At 37.7% G+C, this 21754-nt stretch overlaps 1 protein-coding gene across 2 annotated transcripts in view; it reads left to right on the top strand.

Annotated features, from left to right (window-relative positions):
* The first annotated feature begins 456 nt into the window (after positions 1-456).
* Positions 457-21754, top strand: part of LMBR1 (limb development membrane protein 1) — a 69001-nt gene continuing 47703 nt past the window's right edge. For both annotated transcript variants that reach the window (XM_034401721.3, XM_034401722.3), the window contains exons 1-2: positions 457-952; positions 17606-17678. In XM_034401721.3, coding sequence (XP_034257612.1) covers positions 890-952; positions 17606-17678 — 136 coding nt within the window. In that variant the 5' untranslated portion in view covers positions 457-889. The remainder of the gene's footprint in view (positions 953-17605; positions 17679-21754) is intronic.

Here is a 21754-nt window from a genome sequence, read left to right on the forward strand (position 1 = left end):
GTATTGTTTGCATACTCTGTTGTGTCTACTTTCTTTGGTACTAATATTTGATTAGCAACCTATGACTATCACTAAGCGTTGTATCTTATGATTCTTGATGAATGTATTTTTTTCTTTTTTTCCCTTTTATGTATACTGAGAGCATATGCACCAAAGACAAATTTTTTGTATGTCCAATCACACTTGGCCAATAAAGAGTTCTATTCTATTCTATTCTATTCTATTCTATTCTATTCTATTCTATTCTATTCTACCAGGTATTTTCTCCACAGCGAGCAAAGCGGACTTCCCTTCCACTGGTTCTTCAGAAAAAAAAAAAAAAAAAGCCAGAGTCCCACTTTAAGAGCGCGCACTCTCAGCCCCGCCGCCGAGCACCGAAGCTCCGCCTCCTTCCTTACTATTGGTCCTAAGCGCTGGTTGATTCCCCCTCCCCTCGGCGCCGATCAGCCCCCGCCCACACCACGAACAGCGACTCCTCCCTGACGAAGCCCAAAGAGCCGTTGGCGCCCCTACCTCTTGTCAATGTTCGCGCAGGCGTAGTTCTCCCGTGAGGCCCGCTTTTCTCAGAGCTCGCGCCCTCTCCGCCGCAGGACTGACTGGCACGCCCCGCGCGAGGGAGGAGGGGCGGGGCGGGGCGGGGCAGACGTTGGGACGTTAAGGCCGCGCGCTGTGTTGCCGCCTCCACCGCGGTGGTGGTAGTTGTTGTTGTCGTTGTTGCCGCCGCGGCCGCGGCCGCATTGGGCCCTCCCCAGCCTGAAGAGGGTCCCTATCGCCAGGCGTTGCCCACCGGCCATGGTCCCCCGCTTGTCGCCTGGCAGGAGGCAGGAGGCGCGGGGGCAGCAGCATCGGCCATTGCTGGAAGGGGCTTCCCGGCGAGGGCTATGACAGGATGGACGCGGACGAAGTGACCATCCGCGAGCAGAACTTCCACAGCCAAGTGCGGGAATACACGGTGCGTAGCCGCCCGGTGACGGCGGGCCGCTTTCTGCCTCACGGCTGCTGCTGCTGCTCCGGATGCCCGTTCCCGCCCGTTGTCCCCGGCTGAGGCGGGGGCTGCGACCCACCTGAAGCCACACGGCCTGCCCTCGTGGGGTGAGGGGAGGGAGCCCCTTTCTTTCAAATCACCCCCTGGCTATTTTTGGCTTTGGGTCTTCGCGCCTTTAAAGTCACTTTCTCTCTTTCCTCCAACCCCCTAACCCCCCGCCCTTTAAGGAAACAGGTTGAGCCACTTGTGCAAAGTGTTTTATGTTTATTTGTTTTATTTGTTTTTTTTTTTTTACTTTGGCAGTTAATAAGGCAATGTTTCCCCTCGTGTATTGGTTGTGAAGGCAAAATGCAATAGGAATGTGATTTACAAGTCCTTTTTTGTTGCCATATCTATCTATCTTATCTATCTATCTATCTATCTATCTATCTATCTATCTATCTATCTATCTATCTATCTATCTATCTATCTATCTATTAGTTTGATTTATATGCCGCCCTTCTCTGGAGACTCAGGGTGGCTTACAATGCTTTTAAGCAATAGCCTTCATACTTTTGTATATACCTGCTTAGTAGGGCTTTTGGCCCCTCCTAAGCGGTGTTCTAGTTTGTACAAAGTCAGCTTATTGCCCCCACAATCCGGGTCCTCATTTTACCTACCTCAGAAGGATGGAAGGCTGAGTCAACCTTGAGCCTGGTGAGATTTGAACTCGCAGTAATTGCAGGCAGCTGGCAGCTAAGTACTATTTTAACGGTAGTTTAGTCCACTGCAGCACCAGGCTCCTCTACCCTCTGCAGGTCAAGATATCTCATTTCCACGCTCTTTTTGAGGGGAGAGAGAGAGAAGCAGTCAAAACAATGTAGAGTTCAATAGTTTCAGGCTTTACCATTGAAGCAGGTGGAAATTTAGGGCGGAGGGTTGCCATCCTCCCAACCCAGTTAGCATCATACAGATAATATTCCTTCAAATTATAACCGCAACATTTCTGTTGCTAAGTGAAACAGTTGTTAAGCGGGTTCTGCCCCGTTTTATGACCTTTCGCGCCACGGTTAAGGACTCATCGGGTGGTTATTTATTTATTTATTTTATTTATTGGTTTGATTTATATGCCGCCCTTTTCTGGAGACTCAGGGCAGCTTACAAAATGCGTTAAGCAATAGCATTCATACTTTTGTATATACCTGCTTAGTAGGGCTTTTGGCCCCTCCTAAGCGGTGTTCTATTTTATACAAAGTCAGCTTATTGCCCCCACAAACCAGGTCCTCATTTTACCTACCTCGAAAGGTTGGAAGGCTGAGTCAACCTTGAGCCTGGTGAGATTTGAACTTGCAGTAATTGCAGGCAGCTGGTGTTACTTAACAGTGCTTTAGTCTGCTGCACCACCAAGGCTCTTGTACATAGTAACATGGTTAAGTGAATCTGGCTTCCCCATTGACTTTGCTTGTCAGAAGATTGCAAAAGATCACATGAACCCCGGGGACTTTGCAACCGTCATAAATACATGCCAGTTGCCAAGCATCCAAATTTTGATAATGTAAGCACAGGGATGCTGCAAAGGTGGTAAATGTGAAAAATGGTCCTAAGTCACTTTTTTCAGTTGTCATTGTAACTTTGAACGGTCACTAAATGAATGGTTGTAAGTTGAGTACTATCTTTATTTCTACTAGATGTAAGACAATAGGCAACATGGGAAATTTTACTATTGATAAACATTTGGCTCACAAACATAAGTGTAGTAATTATACTTTTGCCACAAGTGACATGCTTAAATGTGTTTGTGATACATATGGAAACTGAAAAGTGGTAATCCTTTGAACCTTTATACCAAAATTATGTGGTGGAGCCTGGTGGTGCAGTGGACTAAACTACTGTTAAAGTAGTATTTAACTGCCAGCTGCCTGCAATTACTGCGAGTTCAATTATCACCAGGCTAAAGGTTGACTCAGCCTTCCATCCTTCTGAGGTAGGTAAAATGAGGACCTGGTTTGTGGGGGCAATAAACTGACTTTGTATAAAATAGAACACTGCTTAGGAGGGGCCAAAAGCCCTACTAAGCAGGTATATACGAAAGTATGAAGGCTATTGCTTAAAAGCATTGTAAGCTGCCCTGAGTCTCCGAAGAAGGGCGGCATATAAATCTAACTAATAAATAAATATGCTTGCAGCTTTAAGTTACTTATAAAGTAATAAAGGTGGGATAAACATCTTAAAAATAATAATTGTAAATATGAGACATCTATATGGTACCAGGAATGGGGAATAAAAGTTACCAGATATTATATTGTAATATTATGCCAGATAAAGAAAATTATATATATATATAACTTTTTATTTTTATTTTTTAAATTAAATTTAGAGACCGCCCATCGCACTGAGCAACTTTGGATAGTGTACAATTAAAAGCTGAAAATTGTATAAAGACCATACTTTTGTAGGGGACATTTAAAACAGGAGTATAATAATTAAAATGAAAAAACGAGGGAAGGATTTCAAAGCACTAGCCAACCCAAAGGTAGACTACATCTCTGAGCCTCAAGCAAATAATCAGAACCAGGTATTCAAACTCTTCTGAAAGACCTCATTTTTGGAAGGAGGATATTCCAAAGGACAGCACAATTGCAGAGAAGGTTCTCTTCCTGTACCCTGTTAGTCAAAATTGGTTCCTTTTTTTTTTTTTTTTAATTTGATTTATAGGCCGCCCTTCTCCGGAGACTCAGGGCGGCTTACAATGTGTTAAGCAATAGCCTTCATACTTTTGTATATTTATACAAAGTCAGCTTATTGCCCCCCCAAACTGGGTCCTCATTTAACCTACCTTAGAAAGGATGGAAGGCTGAGTCAACCTTGAGCCTGGTAAGATTCGAACCTGCAGAAATTGCAGGCAGCTGTGTTAATAACAGGGTGCATTAAACCACTGTACTACCAAGGCTTTAAAAGGCCTTAAAAGCTTGGCTTGAATTCTGGCTTAATTTAATACCTATTTTTCATTTTGGTGTTAAACTGCTTTATAACATTAAGTCATACTGCGTCAGATCATTATTTAATTTAATCCTACTATCCAAGTAATAGTCCACCCATTCTCTTACTGGCACAATGGCTAAATGTGATTTTTTGTTCCCATATTATGCCTGTAGCAGATGCATTTCATTAGTTTCATAGGCTTATATTATCTTTCACATTTCACTTTTCATCCAAAAGAGAAATATAGATGTAATCCACTTTTCTTTTTATTATATTTATTTGTAAAAGTATATGCCACCTGTAACATTGTATATTAGCTTTTATTAGCTTCCTGAATTTTAATACTCCCATATGTTAATAATTACAGGCAGTTCTCACTTAACAATGGTAATTAGGAATGGCAACTCTGTTGCTAAGTAACACAATGATAAAATTCTATGTCATGTGATTGCAACAACTTACAACATTAGTTGCAATAGTCACAGCTGGTGTCATTAGGTGACTCTTGTACCTGGCAGCATCCTGCAGTCATTTGCAACTTCCTGTTAGCTTCCCCATTGACTTTGCTTGTCAAAATTTTTCAGTGAAGGTCAAATAGGATGATTATGTGATCATGGGATATTCAACTGTCAAAATTGTGAACTGGTTGCCAAGTGCCCAAAATGCAATCGTGATTGTGGGGAGAGTGTATTGTCCACAACTGTGAGGACCTGTCATAAATCCCCCTCATTTAGCATCATCACAACTTTAAACATTTGTTGAAGGAGTGGTTATTCAATGAGGACTACTTTTATACCACATTGAATGATATGACCATCAATTGCAAATGCATATAATTTGTCCCATTTTCCTGGTATGATATTGTATGCTCTAAATCACTCTCCTAATTCCTGTATATATTGAGTTTTTCACTGTAATGTTACAGTGAATTATTCTGACTGGTTTGTGTTATCCAACGTTGCATTGTTTCACAGTGCATATAGTACATAGTGCTTTTAAAGAGCTATTTGAGATTTTTCTAACTCAATGTTGTCATTTTTTGCCATATCTTATTAAATCAAAGGGAGGAATCTGTAAGTGCTTTCTAGTGGACAAGTCAGTATAGCCTGTATTCATTTTTGAATAGCTAAACATGCAAACTTGAGCATAATAATTTGTGTCAGTTGATTTTTTCACTGATCTGCTTGTTGGTTTTCTTAGGGGTATATGATATTCTCAGGGGCCTTCTTCAAAACCAAAATGGAAAAGTGTCAATATTGTTTCTATCTTGCTGCTTTAAAATCTAACTTTCACTTTTTTACAGGGTCACAAGAGAAACTTCCCTGCAGAATTTTGATCTTTGTAGGTTTAGATACATGTGAATATCTTTTACAAAGCCTTTCAGGCTACTCTATCAAGTGCTTGTCTGCAGTGTATTTCTTGACTGCTTGTTCCTTTACTATTCTAAAAGGCAAAAGCTACCCGCCATTTCACTATCTTCACTATCAATTTCAAGGCTGGGTTGCTATACTTCTTGTATTCTTGTATGAACTGCACCAGTAAAGGCTAAACCAATTTTGTTGTATACATGATGTATAATGACAATAAATACTTCATTGCAGTCCGATTTTTTTCATTGCACTCCTTGACTTTCATTACTAGAGCTTGTAGTTCATTTGCAAGTTATCAATTATTAGAATAGCATCATCACTACAGAAAAAATTACTGATGTTTGTTCCTCCAATTTTAAAAGCACAGTCATCTTGTTCTAATCCGGCTTCCCTCAATATATTCTGAATAAATTTGAGGAGAGTATGCAACTATTTATACTGGTAGCTATGTCTCACTCCTTATTTTTATTTTATTTTATTTTTATTTTATATTGGATTTCTATACCGCCCTTCTCCCTGAGGACTCAGGGCGGTGTACAGCCAGATTAAAAAACATGCAGAACAAATATTAAAAACAATTAAAAGATATATAAACTCCTTAGCCAAGCTGGAGCCTGTCTCTTTCACCATGGTCTCCCCAGTATATGGTTTCCTTGTTTCTGTATATATTTTGCATGAGCAAGATGTTCCAGGATTCCTACATTGTATGGCTTGATATGGTTGATGTAATCAAAGGCCTTTTCATAATTAATAAAACAGACATTCACTTCTTTTGGGTATTCTTTGACTTTCTAAATCATCCATTGTGCCTCAGCAATAATATCTTTTGTTCCTTGGCCTTTTCTAAAACCAGCTTTAACATCTGGCATCATCCTTTCCATATAGAGCTTTAATTTATGTTAGTTGATCTTAGACATTATTTTGTTATCTTGTGAAATTAAGGATATTGTACAGTATTGTTTGCATACTCTGTTGTGTTTACTTTCTTTGGTACTAATATATAGACTGATTTCTTCCAATCTGTTGAAAACTGTTATTCTCCAAATTTTCTGTTATTGTTAGTTTAAAATCTTTACAGATTATTCTGTTGCTTGTCATATTTCTGTGGATATGTCATCAGTTCTGATAATTTTCCAATTGGTAATGATTGAAGTGCTGAAATTGACACACCCGCTATAGAGAATTTCAGAATACTCTTTCCAGGTTTATTAAATTGTTTTAGAATCGGTTACTATCAGCCCACTAGTTTCTTATAGCCTAACAATTTGAGGTAGGAACTTCTTTTTGAGTTTTTAGATCTTTTGGAAGACTTTCTTTGTTTTTAATGTTTGTTTCTATCTTCCAGTGCCATTACAGATATTGTAATCTTCTCTAACAGCTAGCTGTCTGAAATTCTTTGTTAAGTTCCTTCCTGAGATCTTTATTTTTGTTGGCTTTTTTTCTCTTCTGAGCAATTTCCACTCTTGTTCTGGCATGTAATTTGCTTTCTATTTCTTAGTCTTTGGCAGCTTTTCTTCAGATTCATCCTTAACAACTTAGATTTCATTCCACAATTCCTCTAGTCCACTGACCATGAAGTTCAGGTCTTCTGAGCAATTCCTGATGCTGTCCTTGAAAATCTTTCCTATAGTGCTGCTGCCCAATTTTAGCATCTCTTCGTTTTAACTGGGCAGATAGGTATTTATTTTTATTTGTTTATTTCTACCCTGCCTTTATTATTTTTTTACAAGCAACTCAAGGTGGGGAATATATCTAATACTCCTTCCTCGTCCTATTTCCCCACAACATCAACCCTGTGAAAGGGTTTGAGCTGAGAAAGAGAGTGACTGGCTCAAAGTCATTCACTGACTCTCAGTATGACTTCATGCCTAGGATGACCGCTGATAACAGGCATTATATAGTGCTATCATGCATTCTTTTCTCACCCCTCCTAGGGTCACTCCCCCCTCCCCCCATCATGTGATAATATAGCGGGACTTTCTTAAAATTCTTAAAGTGAATTTAGAAAGAAAACCAGAGGCTTTTGTTTTGGGTTTAATGGAAAAATACCTGGAACAAATTGGAACTCTGATGTTATATACTTTATATAAGATTACTTTATGCACAGAAATGGGAGGTCACCTCAGTGGTTGAATGGGTGAATGGCTGCAAAAACTGATGGAGTTAGGCGAGATGGCTAAATTAACTGTTTTGATTAAAGAAAAAAAATACAGATATATTTATTTCTACCTGGAAACCACTTTTGGACTTTGTGCTTGAGCTGGAAAAAAATTGAAACTTTGATTTTGCATTTTACCGATTTACCGTATTTTTTGGAGTATAAGACACACTTCCCCCCACCCCAAAAAAGTGGGTGAAAATTGTGGTGCGTCTTATACACCAAATACCTTTCGCCATGCCCTTAAGACTCTATTGTTTCAACAGGCTGGGCTGGCTTAGAAAACGAATTTTAATTGGGTGTTTTTAGTTTTTTTAATACAAGGGCCAAATTATTTAATATGTTTTAAATTGTTTTTAAATTTTGTGGAGATATGTTGTTTTATTGTGGCTGTACACCGCCCTAAGTCCTTCGGGAGAAGAGCGGTATACAAATTTAATAAATAAATAAATAAATAAATGTTGCCGAAGTAATGCACCCGCCGGCCACCACCCTTCGGCCATTTTCGGCCTCTGCACCCCCTCTAAATCCATGGTTTTAGACCCGTTCCAGGCTGCGGGGATCGCCACAGCATATTGTCACCAATTGCCACCTCCACATGTCACGTTTTTGGCCTCCGTACGCCCCATTTTTAGCCTTCATGCATCACATTTTTGGCCGGTTCCAGGTGGCGGAGATCAGCGGCAGTGGTGGGGATGCCGCCGCCTGGAACTGGCCAAAAATATGCGCGGAGGCGGTGATGGGCTCTGGTGATCCTCGCAGCCTGGAACAGCTGATTGGCGGTATTCGGGGAGGCCCATCCAATCACCAATCAGTTGTTCGTGCTAAATCAGACTGCGATAAAGTGCTGAAGCTTACCAGACTGTTTGCTGCAAGGACTCTAGCCAGATGAATACCGATGGATGCTGGTAGGCAGAGGCAGATTTTTTTTTTCTTGTTTTCCTCCCCAAAAACTAATGTGCGTCTTATACTCAGAAAAATATGGTAGATAAATTTGTTGTTATAGAAATGACTAGTTTAGATTATTATGTAAATGGAAAAAGTTGAGGTTAGATGTTAGTGCCTTATTTTATTGCACCAAAGGAGTCAGAAGTCAATGCCTTTTTTTTCTTTCCCCCTTGCTTTCCCCCACTATGACAGTGCCATCTATTTTACCTCGATTTTCTTCACAAACTGTCATTAGAATAGGCCAGTTCTTGATATACTGCTCAAAACAGTCCACCACAGAGTTCCATCTAACATCTTGTGGGAGCGTTAGCTTGGTTCCACCCATCCTTTTCAGAGCTGCTGCAGCAAAATGATTGTTACGGAAGTATTTAGCAATTTCAACAACATTAGTCTTTATTTCTGGAACACTTAAGTCTTTGGCTAAGAGGTGCAGCAAATGAGCACTGCAACCATATGTTATTAGCTTTGCATTCCCTTCCTGCTCTTCTAAATTTCTTCTTGGATACATTTGCAGCATTGTCTGTGACCAAACTGCGTACTAGACATTTGAATTTTTGTTCACATGTTGTTATAGCTTTTACTGCCACTTCTTGTAAGTATTCTGCTGTGTGTGCATTTCCTGACATATCAATTGTTTGTGCAAGGAAGACTTTCCCTTCTTCTGTTGTTATACAAGCACATACAATAGGATCATTGTGGACATTACTCCACCCATCAATACTTAAGTTAACAATTCTACCTCCAGAGCTGTTGCACATTGCTCCATTTCTCGTCATACACTTTATCCAGCAGTTTCCCTGCAACATCTGCTCTGCTGGGTGGACTGTATCCTGGTCTCAGTGACTGATACCATTTTAATGAAATGTGGGTTCTCAGTCAGACAGAAAGAAGAGTTCGTTGCATAAACAAACTGGGCAATTTTTTCATCAATTAACTCTTTTTCTAATCTGCTAGTTTTTATCACAAACTTATCTATGGTGGTTCCAGGAGGGAAGGGTTTTTTCTTTCTTTTAGATGATAGTGATATGTGGCTGTGGGTGTCTGATGATGCTGATGCTAATGAAGCACTATCATGGATGGATAACTCTGAAACTGTAGAACAGGAGGATGGTGATCTTGAAGGTGGATAATTTCCAGAATCCATGAATTCCCCTAAACAAAATAGTCAATGCTGTTATTTTATTGTTTATACAATTTCTGCTTATTATACACAGCACTGCCCCAAAAGGAATATTTGCTTTTCTTCATAACTGTACCAAATGACAGTAACATGCAGTAATAATAAGAAATATAATTTTGCTCAAACATGACAGTTCAAGACAGTCTTTAGAAATATGATTCAATAAAAATGTTTACCAACCTGAAGATCCTGCCTGTTCAAATGTGTTTCTTTGGTCATCTTCATCACAGCACTTCTCATGATGTTGCCTCATTTGGGCCACCGGGCCTTGCATTTCTTCGTTGCAGTGTTTGCAGTTTGCACGCATGCCTGTCTTACCGATAGGTAAAGGAACTTCATTAAAATATTGCCAAACTGGGTCTCTTTTACGGCCTGCTGCCATTATAGGTTTTTTCCTCCAAGGAAAGAATGTGATAAACCTCAGGTCATACACACAAAAAGATCCAAAGACTTGTCTGTCTGTGGCTGTGTAGTATTGTGCTCAGAAAATTTCACTTTCATTTTGTACTGCTTGTCTGCTTGCCCCTTCCTCCTCACACTTAGTTTCACTTCCTTCTTGTGCAGATCTATTCCACTCCAAACAATCAGAAAAATATTGTTTCTATTCTATTCACTGAACTTCTTGAAACTTAGCACTGAAGGGGTTGATTCTGTATTCATAGGTTTGTAGAACAATAGGATTAAGGTCTTTTTCTCAACTCTGTTCATGTTATAACATTTTTGCTGTGAAGAAGAGGCATGTGATCTCTGCTGAGTCAAATTCAGTTTTGAGAATTGCAAAAGTAAACCAAGCATCTGTGATAATATCTTGTAGGCAGAGAAACTGCCCAATAATCTTACAAAAACCTCTGGAAGAGCATGACATTGTGAATGGATTAATGGCAGGGTGGATTTGATTTAAATCTAGTCGATTTAAATCATGATTTAAATCATGATTTAAATCACTAGTAAAAAGACTTGATTTAAATCAACTCGATTTAAATCATAATTTTTAAAGAGCAACTGTCATCTCTGCTACTCCTTTGACCCGCTTTGACTCACTGATAGTCCCAGTGTTGCAGAATATATAACCTTGTGCTACATAACTAAGCTCCATTTCATGCTGAATAAACTAAATTATTTATGTATCTTAAATAGAAAACTATCTTACGATAGATTTTTACCCCAAAAGTTTTTTATTAAAATAAATTCAATAAAAATCAAAAAAATCTGATTTAAATCAAAAAAATCCGATTTAAATCAAAAAAATCCGATTTAAATCAAAAAAATCCGTTTTTTTAATTTTTTTTAAAAAATCATTGATTTTTATCCACCCTGATTAATGGAATTTATTTACCAAAAAAAATTAAACATATACAGCCTTATTCTACATAATTAAAAAACTAATCTTTATTTCATGATAGAATAACCTTTGGATGGTAATATATTTTCCTCAAAAAGCATTTTGTTTAAAAAAAATCCGATTTAAATAAAAAAAATCTGATTTAAATAAAAAAAAATCCAATTTAAATAAAAAAAATCATTGATTTTTATCCACCCTGATTAGTTTTCCTTTTGGCTCCCCCTCCCCCCCGGCTTTCTGGTGCTAAAGACGTGGAGTCATGATCATGATTGAAATCCTTATTCTGCTTTGCAGAATATTTGTCTACTTTTATATAGGATTTAAGAATGTTAAGATTAATAATTTCTTCTTTTAACACTCTTAGATTTTACAATAGAAATTGTAATGCAGTAGATGGAGACAGTAAATTATGGGCTTTGGTAGTGATGTCATTTGCCTTGATGTACTTATGTCCCCATTAAAAAATTGAAAGGACATTTTGATATTACATCTTTATGTATTCTATAATTAATCTTCAGTCTTACTATTTTATGGCTATGTGTGGACTAATTCTTATTGGTGACTTTAGTTTATGTGATATTCTACTAGAACTGTAGCTCTTAGTTTTCCAGTGAAGCATAAAAGCAGAATTTCATATGTACATTTTGTTACCAAATACAATTTTTATTACTGTATATCCTCTTCTGTTTTTATATTTATATACATGAAGACTCAGCTAAATAATTAGATCATAAATTATTAAAGTCATAAGTCATCACATTACTAGACTCAATTTTATGACTGTTGGAAAAAATTGAAAAATGTGATCACATGACCACAGGACGCTGCAACCAATTGTAAATGTGAATCAGTTGCTAATTATCTGAAATGTGATCACATGATTGCAGAGGTGATGCAGCAATCGTAACTTCAAGGATGGGTTGTAAGTAACTTTTTTTGAGTTTGTTGTAACTTTGAATGGTTGTTCAGAACTGGTTGTAAATCTAGAATTACCTGTACAAAACACTGAAGAGTAAAAATACAGAATGCAGAATAAAAAAAAATAGAACAAGGTAAAAACATTGTGAAGGAGAATTTGATGAAATATTCTCCTCTCCTCTTCCATTCTTTTTTCCACAGTTACTAACCAATACTTAAATATTTATGCTGTGCTTTTAATATTTAATGTTAAACATAGGAAATCTTTGTTTATATCTATTTCAATGATTTCATCTATTGTTTTTAATTAGTCTGTTAATTCTTCATAGAAATTGTATTTCAGATGTATAAATCTGCTTTCCTATGTAATGTGTTCTATAAAGGGGAACCATTCCTGCTTAAATTTAATCAAACTTCTATTATGAATATACAGTAGTTTTGCCATGGTGGGATATTCATCCATTTTGGTCTCTCAATCTTGTATCTTCAACACTTTTCTAATATTTTGCCAGATTCATTCTTCTGCTGTCAGCGTTAAACATATCTAACACCCCTTTTTTCTCCACATCACAGCTCTGTGAAGTGGGTTGGACTGAAAGAGAATGACTGGCCAAAACTCATTAAGCTGGCTTTCATGCCTAAGGTGGGCCTAGAGCTTTTAGTCTCCTGGTTTCTAGCCTGGTGCCTTAACCACTAGATCAAACTGTCTTTGAAGCAGTAATACTTTTCATTTATACCTTCTAGAATTATTCTCAATATTCGTGGTTCCAGTTCAGTTTTTATTTTTAAAATTTTATGAATACTATGATGTATTTCCTTCTAATAGATTTATTGATTAAATTCATATGGCCACCCATCTCACAAGTGAATCTAGGGGAGTGTATAACAAAAAGTAAAACATGTCAAAAACAATCGTGTTGAAATAAAAGCATACAAGAGATTAGACCAGCAAAGGAACCACCTCAAGATTTCCAGGCCTGATGCCATAGACAGGTCTTGAGGGACTTCTAGAAAACAAGTAGGAACAGAGAAGATAACACTTCAGGAGGGATAATGTTCCATAAGGTGGGTACCATGCCAGAGAAGGTCTGCTCCTTGGGCCCATCACATATTTACCATGACCCGCAGCATGCCTCTCATGCCAGATATGGTGGGATGAGTAGATGTAGCTGGGATAAGGTGGTCCCTCAAATAACCTGGTTTTATGTCATGAAGAGTTTTAAGGGTCAAAACTGGCACCTTGAATTTTACTCGGAAGCAAACTGGCAATCAATGCAGCTCTTGGAGTAGAGATGTAACATATTCTGTTCTAGGACCATAACTGCCCATGCCACTGCATTTTATACTAGGTGAAGTTTCCAAATATTCTTCAAGGGCACTCCCATGTGGAGTGCATTACAGTAATCAGGTGGTGACTAGGGTATGACTGACTTTTTGAATGACTGAATGTGATAAAATGTTCCTTTTTATTGGGGCATTTTCAACATTTATTGGTACATGATTTGTCCATGTAATAATGGTAATAATTGGTGGACTTACATATCATCTGTAAAATATTTTATATCAGATTATATCTTTTGAGTGAATTTTGATTTTCTTCCATAACTTTTCCCATTATTCCACTGTAATTACTTTTTTAAAATTTTGCATTCAATTTATCATCTAGTTTTTAATATGTTCCATCTCTGTTCATATCTCAATAGCAATTTATAAATGCTTCCCAATAGATGACCTTGATTCGATATAAGACTTTTATTAATAATAGAGTATGTTTCAAAATAGCTCGATAAACAGGAAGACAGACTTCATACTTTCCTCATGTCTCTGGCAATAGGGCCAGTGGTAAAGAGACAAATGGGTTTATTTCCTATTTGTGTCTAGAATAGGCTTCCTGTTTAGGTAGCAGAAAACCGGTCATATGTAATGATGCTGAAAGAGTGGTAGGTTTTAGAGTTTTTAGAGGAAGGTTGTAGCCTTTGTTGAGTCTACATGCATCTCCAAATCAATAACTGCAGCAAAGGGTATCGAGTTAATGTGCAGCTTGGCATCTAACCTCCAACTCAAACCCTTTAGTTTGAATAGTTATTTCTGAAATATATGTTGGACTGAGATTGCTCTTTACTTCGAAATGGAAGAAAAATTTCCTTTGAGTCTTCTCAGCTCTCTTCCCTAACAGTAATATATTCCATGGGTCCAAATAGGATCCAGATAACATTTTTCTATCCTTCCCTTTCTTGAATTTAGCAAATCTTTCTTCTAAATAAATGAAGTGTTAGGCATTGGACTTCCTGCAAACTTTTAAACTTTTAAACTGGCCTGGAATAGAGTGAACAGAGATGGAACTAATTACTATCACTGTCTTCTAAGCACATTACAGTAGGAATGTCTAATTGTGGATACTCCAGCCCTGCCTGGGTTTGCACAATTTGGTTTACAAACATTAAGAGTGAGAAGCAAATGATATGCTAAGCAGAAACTAAGCAAAGTACATTATGGCTTAAGATGATGTATAAATCCAATTAGTATGCAATTTGTTTTTTGCTATTGTAGAATTACTTTTGTTATAACTATAGTTTATTACATTGCAGTACACTATTACGTACTATAACAATGGGATCAAAACTAGTTAAGCCACTTTTATGACAATTTTTAAATGAATTCCCAAGTACAGTCAGGGCTCCTATTATGTATGTACATACATTACATTAGTGAATGTAATGCTACAGCAAATCCAGCTTTATTATTAAAACATTTAAACTGCCTACTACTGGAGCTCTCTGGATGATTTACAATAAAATACATTTAAAAATACAATCTGAATATAGGCATATTTTTTTAATAAAAGCATATATTATAAAATAAAATACAAAATTAAAAAACCATATAAACTAGGTAGCAACGGTGGCATTTAAATTGCTAAGAATATCAAATTAAGAATCAATAAAAAGGCAAATATGTACATTTTGAATATATCTCATGTTATTTGTCATCATATCTTCTTTGTTTAGATTCATATAAGCTGCCTCACCCAGACCTTGTCTGCATGATGGATGAATCAGTCCAACTTAAAATATGGGTTAATATTAAACAACATGTTCTTGTCTGCAAAGCATGTAATGAAGTACATAGAAATGTATATCTAGAGAAGCATCTCATACCTCTTTTAATGGAATTATACAATTCAAATAGCTAGTTTTTATATATCAGATATTAAGTTATTCAGGAAACAGATGGTCTATTTCAGCAGTGAAAGCCAGTGCATTTAAAAATAACTATGTCTTATCATATCAAGTTGCCTTAAGCATTCCCGTGTGAAAGCTAGAATATAGAGGATAACCCTTCTGATAACTATTCAGTGGTTCTGAAACTGAAACTAATTCTCAACCAGCATGGAAAGCATTAATGAAAAAAAACCCTCCACTTTTACAGTAATAACATTAAATGTTCACATTGAAAAAGGAATGTATGTAAAATGGAAGAGTCCAGTAAAAAAAATCACACCCAGAATTTAAACCATTGAAGTCTGTCTTTGGTGTTACCTGGTTGTACTGAGATGCACCTATAACAGGTCGTGCTTTCCGATTGCTTGTAGCTTCTTTACATGCGCTCCCATGTAAAGTGCATTGCAGTAGTTTAAGAGTGAGATGATTAAAATATCAGTAGTTAAACCAAGAATTGGTAGCATTGTCTCATAACGTAAATGTGGGTAAAGATTCTTTTGGCTTGATTGACACCTGTCCCTCTTCAGACCTGTTTCTCCAAACTGAACATCCTATCTGGAAGGGTGCTATCCCGTCCAAGGCTAAGCTGAAAGTTCCTTGGAATTTCATCTATAGCCACTCAAATTTCAGACCCTCCCCTGCCAGCCTCCTAGCAATATGACAGGGCCTCTACAGCATCATTTGCCAGTTTGAGGTTAAGTTGTTTAACTGGGTGTCATCAGCATTAGATGATACTAGATTCTATGTTGATGAATGACTTCATGGAAATGTTGAGTAGCAACAATCTTAGATTCTCTTTCCACTATTAATATTGAGTGGAACTGAACTACAGAAATACCAGAAGAAGCATTGCAACATCATGTCCCAACTCCATGTTTGATGATACTGAGTGCAGCTGAGAAATCAATAAGGACCAGCATAGTTTCAATACTCTACCTCTGGCCCTTTCAGAGATCATACACAAGTGTGACCATTGGTATCTAAGTGGTGTAGGCTACTTAGATAAATTAATAATTTGCTAAGACTGTATTAATATTATTCTTCTCTTCCTTACTAGCACCCACTTAGTACTATAACCGTGTTGCTTGTATCTTTCAATTTATATTATTTTTGTTTGTTTCCTAGTACAATTTGATAGCTTATTAGTAACCTTGACTATCACTAAGGGGTGTATCTTTTTATTCTCGGTGAATGTATTTTATTCTCCTTATGTACACTGAGAGCATATACACCAAAGACAAATTCCTTGTGTGTCCAATCACACTTGGCCAATAAAGTTTCTATTTTGTTCTATTCTATTTTGTTCTATTCTATTTTGTTCTATTCTATTTTGTTCTATTCTATTTTGTTCTATTCTGTTCTATTCTATTCTATTCTATTCTATTCTATTCTATTCTATTCTATTCTATTCTATTCCATTCTATTCCATTCCATTCCATTCCATTCCATTCCATTCCATTCCATTCCATTCCACTCCACTCCACTCCACTCCACTCCACTCCACTCCACTCCACTCCACTCCACTCCACTCCACTCCACTCTAAATAAAATATAAATGGCTTCCATTGTATTCTTTTGCTATCTAAGGTTTACAGATGTAAGGTGTAAAAATGTGGATGACTACTAGGGTGGCCAAAAGGTTATTGTTATTTACATCTCTTTATTGCATTCTCTTGAATTTTGTAACAGACCTTGTAACCCTGCCAATGTCTATTTCTCTATTCTTAAATAGAAATGTTGTTACATTACATATAGATCCTTTGATTTGTTGCATTATTTTATATTAGTAATGTAGAGTTGTGATTTATGTTGATTTCTGGCAAGTGTTTATTATATAGAAAAAATGTGAAGGAATACCTTTCATTGTGCCTTAAAAATTCCCAAGATGAAATGATACTTCATTTTTTCCTATGATGAAATGATGCTAGACGTAGAGGTCATATTTGTATATACAGCCAAGTCCTTTCTGCAGAATGTTAAATCTGTCACTTTAATCAGGTAGACCAGACAGGAAATACAACTAGATAAGCTAATTCTAGCTTTATTGTACAGATAGTCCTTGACTTACAACAGTTCATTAAGTGATTGTTCGAAGTTACAATTACAATTACAAAAGTGACTTATGACCATTTTTCATACTTAAGACCATTGCAGCATCCCAATGTCCATATGATCAAACTTCAGACTCTTGGAAATTGTCACATATTTATGATGGTTGCAGTGTCCTGGGGTAATGAGATCACTTTTTTAACCTGACAAGTAAAGTCAATGGGAAAGCCAGTTTCACTTAACAACCATGTTCCTAACTTAACTACAGTAGTTCATTTGACAACCATCGCAAGAAAGGTAATGGGGTAAAATTCATGTAACAAATGTCTCACTTAGCAACATAAATTCTGGCCTCAATTGTGGTCATAAGTTGAGGATTACCTTTATTTTATAAAGGCATTTTTGTTTTAAAATTTGTTCCATTCTATTATTTTCAGAAATTGTTGCTTCAACTGTGAAACTTTCTCTTTCAGATCTGTTTTCTTTTGTTTGCGATATTGTATATTGTTTCCTACTTCATTATTAGAAGATACAAGAGGAAAGCAGGTAACTGGTTTCATATTCATATATTTTCTATAATAAATTATAATAAGATGGAAAGTGTTCTGTAAAGCATACATATCTATTTATGGAATAAGTATTTTACTATAATTGAATCTCTAACCGAGAGCTTTACCAAACAAATTGCATCACAATTTTCTTATCTTTTTCCAATTTGCATTTATTTCATTATGAGCCCTTTCAGTTTATTAACTTCTTTTTTAAAAAAATATGTTTCCTAAAATATATTTGCTGGGAAACCACACTAGGGAATTGCTGTTGTGTTTATATCCTGCTTGCATATATCCAAATAGAGTTAGAGGTGATCTGTTTTTCTTAAGTAATTCATTTGTATCTTTTATCTTACATATTTCATTTATATATTTTAGTTTAAGTTATAACTTTAGACATGACTTAAGTGTCATTTATAAGTTATTAAGACTTTTATCTCACCATCAAGAAGTCACTGTTCCTGAAACTTCCTATTAACATACAAATTCCTGTCTGTTATGGGGGACAAATTCTGTATACTTTTTTATAGCATTAAGAGAAAAAGTGGAAGCAAAAAAACTTTGCAGGAGATACTGCAGTATTTCCATTTTCCTCCCTTGCTGCTCAGATATTCCACCGATTGGATTTTGGGCTATGATCCACTGTCATTGGACTGACTGGGTGCCATTCAAACTTCCTCTACAGCCTGGTCACGCCCCTTTCTTCTGCGCATGTCCAGTCTTTTCACTCAGTCACAGGTGATTAGACTGGTGTGCTTTTGTTCTTGGCTTAAATTGTTGCAAATAGCAGAAATTTTGGTAATTTTTTTCTTCCGAGAGTTGTGGATTCAACGAGATACATTGTGTCGGTGCTGAGCAGCTTCGGCGTTTCCCGGCTGGGGCGCCAGCTGTTTTCAATTAAATTTGATACTATTTAGCGCTGCGCGGCTTTGGCGGTTTCCCAGCTGGGACGCCAGCCGCTTTGACAGTTATTGGGACAGCACGAGGAAGGAGGACCTGGCAACGGTCCTAAAGCAGCCGTTTGAGCTGCGAGCGAGAAGAGGGTTATTTGGCTAGCCGTTAAGACCGCCCTCGCTCTAGCAACTCTCTGCCTTAATTGTTTAGTTTCACAAGCGGCTTCGGAGTCCCTGCATTGTAAGCAAACTCCATATATTAACAAAGCATTTTTCAACGAATTTAACAAAGGAGGCTGCATTTGAAGCCGAGTCGGCTTGAGGTTCCGATCTCGCGCTTCTATTTGATCTGATCTTTTAGCGCCTACCCGCCTATTGCTTAGAGCGGTCAAGGGCAGCTTTTCAGCTAAGTCGTTGGTGGACTATTAACAGCAATTGTGAGGAGTCATTTACAGACGCTGTCTGGCATTGTGTGACCTCCTGAAAACTACTCTCAAAGGAAAGTATAAAAATTTTGGTTATTTTAATTATTTTAATTATTTTAATTATTTTAATTATTTTATAAACAATGGCAGAGGTAAATATTTCATCAGACTTAGATCAGGAGGATTCTCCTCCTAGGGTACCATCCCCTAAGCCTAATAAATCTAAGAAGGGCAGAGCCAGGACCAGGGGTATGTCTGAGCAACCTATGTCCAGGCAAGGGGACAAACCTTCCAGAGATGATTTACGCAGACATAATGCTCTTGAAAAACAGTTCAATAGAGCCAGAATGGCAGCTCAAGCTATACCTCAAAGAGAGGTTCAGGAGGTGATTTTACCTCAGACTACTGAAAAAATAATATATCCTGACATAGATGAGGAAGCAAGGATTTGGCAACAGGCGGATTTGCCATCAGAAAATCAAAGTTTGTCTATGGCTGCTAAGCCTATGAATACAGAATCTCAAAACAGGGCCACAGTGGGGTCAGTTCAACAGACTTTTGTTCAGGCTAACCCTGAGGCCACATTCACTCCTATGGCCGCTGGCCTACGTGTTGGAGAAGGTCTATTACAGAGTCAGAATTTGGATTTCCAAGCTTTACTTTCACAAACATTTTCTCGCATTTTCCAAGCAGGATTGCAACAATCAGGCTTATTATCAGAACCTATACCATCAACATCTTACAATGTGTCTCAAAATACTATGCAACACTCTGTAGTTAATTGTAGTCAATTTGAGAAGGAAAATCCAGAATCAGACTATTTGAATGAATTTGACTTATCAGATGAGGAGGAGGTAGATACAGATAAGCCTACCTTTCAAGGACTTTTCAATCCTAAACTTTTCAAGTCTCTGTTACGTAAGGCAAGGATAGCTACCAATATGGAACAGAGTAGGGACAAGAATTTGGATCCAAATTCCCAATCGGAAAAGACTAATAGTTTATTTCCAGTCCCTTCAATTGATTTGGACTATGTGCCTTTGCCAGATTTGTTTTCTCAAGTCATTAAGAAACCGTGGAATCGACCTGGTTCAATTTCTGGACCCAATTCATTTGATAGAAAGCTTTATTGTAGTTCACCTGAATTGGATGCTCTTTTACAGTTACCTGCGGTAGATGAGCCCGTGGCCAGTCTCACTTCACCATCAGTGTTGGTTAGTGATGCTGGAGATGGTCTAAAATTGGAAGACAAAAGGGCAGAGATGATTTTCAAAAAAACGCATCAAGCTGCCGCTTGGGCAATCAGGGCGGCAACGTCTGCTTCATTTTTCAACAGAGCCTCATTAACGTGGCTCCGTCAATTAAAAGAGGGCATACCTTCCCAAGATGTCAAACTTATGCAAAATGTGACTAAATTAATAGCTGCAGCAGAATATTCAGCTGATGCAGCTCTGGACGCAGCCAAATTTGCATCAAGAGCGTTGGCTTCAGCAGTTTCTTCAAGGCGTCTTCTCTGGCTACGCCAGTGGAGAGCTGATATGAAGTCAAAATGGCGTCTTACTGCGGCACCATATCAAGGACAAGCTTTATTTGGGACATCATTAGAATCAATTTTAGTGGAAGGTCGAGATAAAAAGAAAGTATTACCATCTTCATATAGACGTAATGATAGACGTTTTTCACCATATCCAAGACAGTCCTTTCGGACAGAGCAGGGACCTAGTGGTTCCAATTTTCAAAGATTTCCTACTCAGCAGTATTCTTCCTTTTCGGATAGAACGGCCTTTCGGGACAGGGGAAGACGTCAGGCAGGTTTCAAACGTCCTTTTAGGGGAACGGGTTCTCGCTCGTTCCGCAGAGGAAAATGACTCGACAACCCCTGTACCCGTTGGAGGGAAGATCCAATTGTTTTGCAACGAGTGGAAACTTTCAACAACAGACAATTGGATTCTTCGTACAGTGACGGATGGACTACAACTGGAATTCACGTCACCACCTCCAATGTTTTTCCTTCATTGTCCCTTTTCAAACATCCCTTTAAAAAGACAACTAATGGAGTTGGAAATTCAACATTTACTTCAAATAAAAGCAATAGAACCAGTACCTCAACATCAAATACACAAAGGATTTTATTCAATTCTTTTCCTTGTGCCCAAAAGTTCGGGAGGATGGAGGGGCATCCTCAATCTAAAGCGATTAAATCTCCATGTGAGGTATCGCCGTTTCAAGATGCATTCCCTCAGGTCACTGCTAGCATGTATCCGGTCCAACGATCTTATGCAATCCATCGACCTGAAGGAAGCATATCTACATGTACCGATTTATCCAACACACAGGCAATTTCTCAGATTTGCGTATGCAAATCGCCATTTTCAATACCGATCTATGCCTTTTGGCCTTTCATCGGCTCCAAGAATATTTACGAAGTTAATGGCAGCAGTAGCTGCAACATTAAGGGAGAAATCTGTAAGAATTGCCTGTTATCTGGACGATATTTTAATCCTGTCGTCATCGGTACATCAAGCAGAACTGGACAGACAGACAGTTCTTCAAACACTGCAGAATCATGGCTTGACTATCAATTGGGACAAAAGTCAGCTGGAACCAACAACCCGAATATTACATCTAGGAGCAGTAATAGATTCCAGGCAGGGAATAGTGTATCTTTCTCCGGAGCGCCAAGCCAGCATTCGAAAATTGATATCTCAAGTCTTGGCTCTGAGAACTGTACCTTTGATCCTGTTGTCTCAACT

This window comes from Pantherophis guttatus, chromosome 4 (assembly GCF_059756535.1).
Source record: "Pantherophis guttatus breed Tessera chromosome 4, ASM5975653v1, whole genome shotgun sequence".
NCBI lineage: Eukaryota > Metazoa > Chordata > Lepidosauria > Squamata > Colubridae > Pantherophis > Pantherophis guttatus.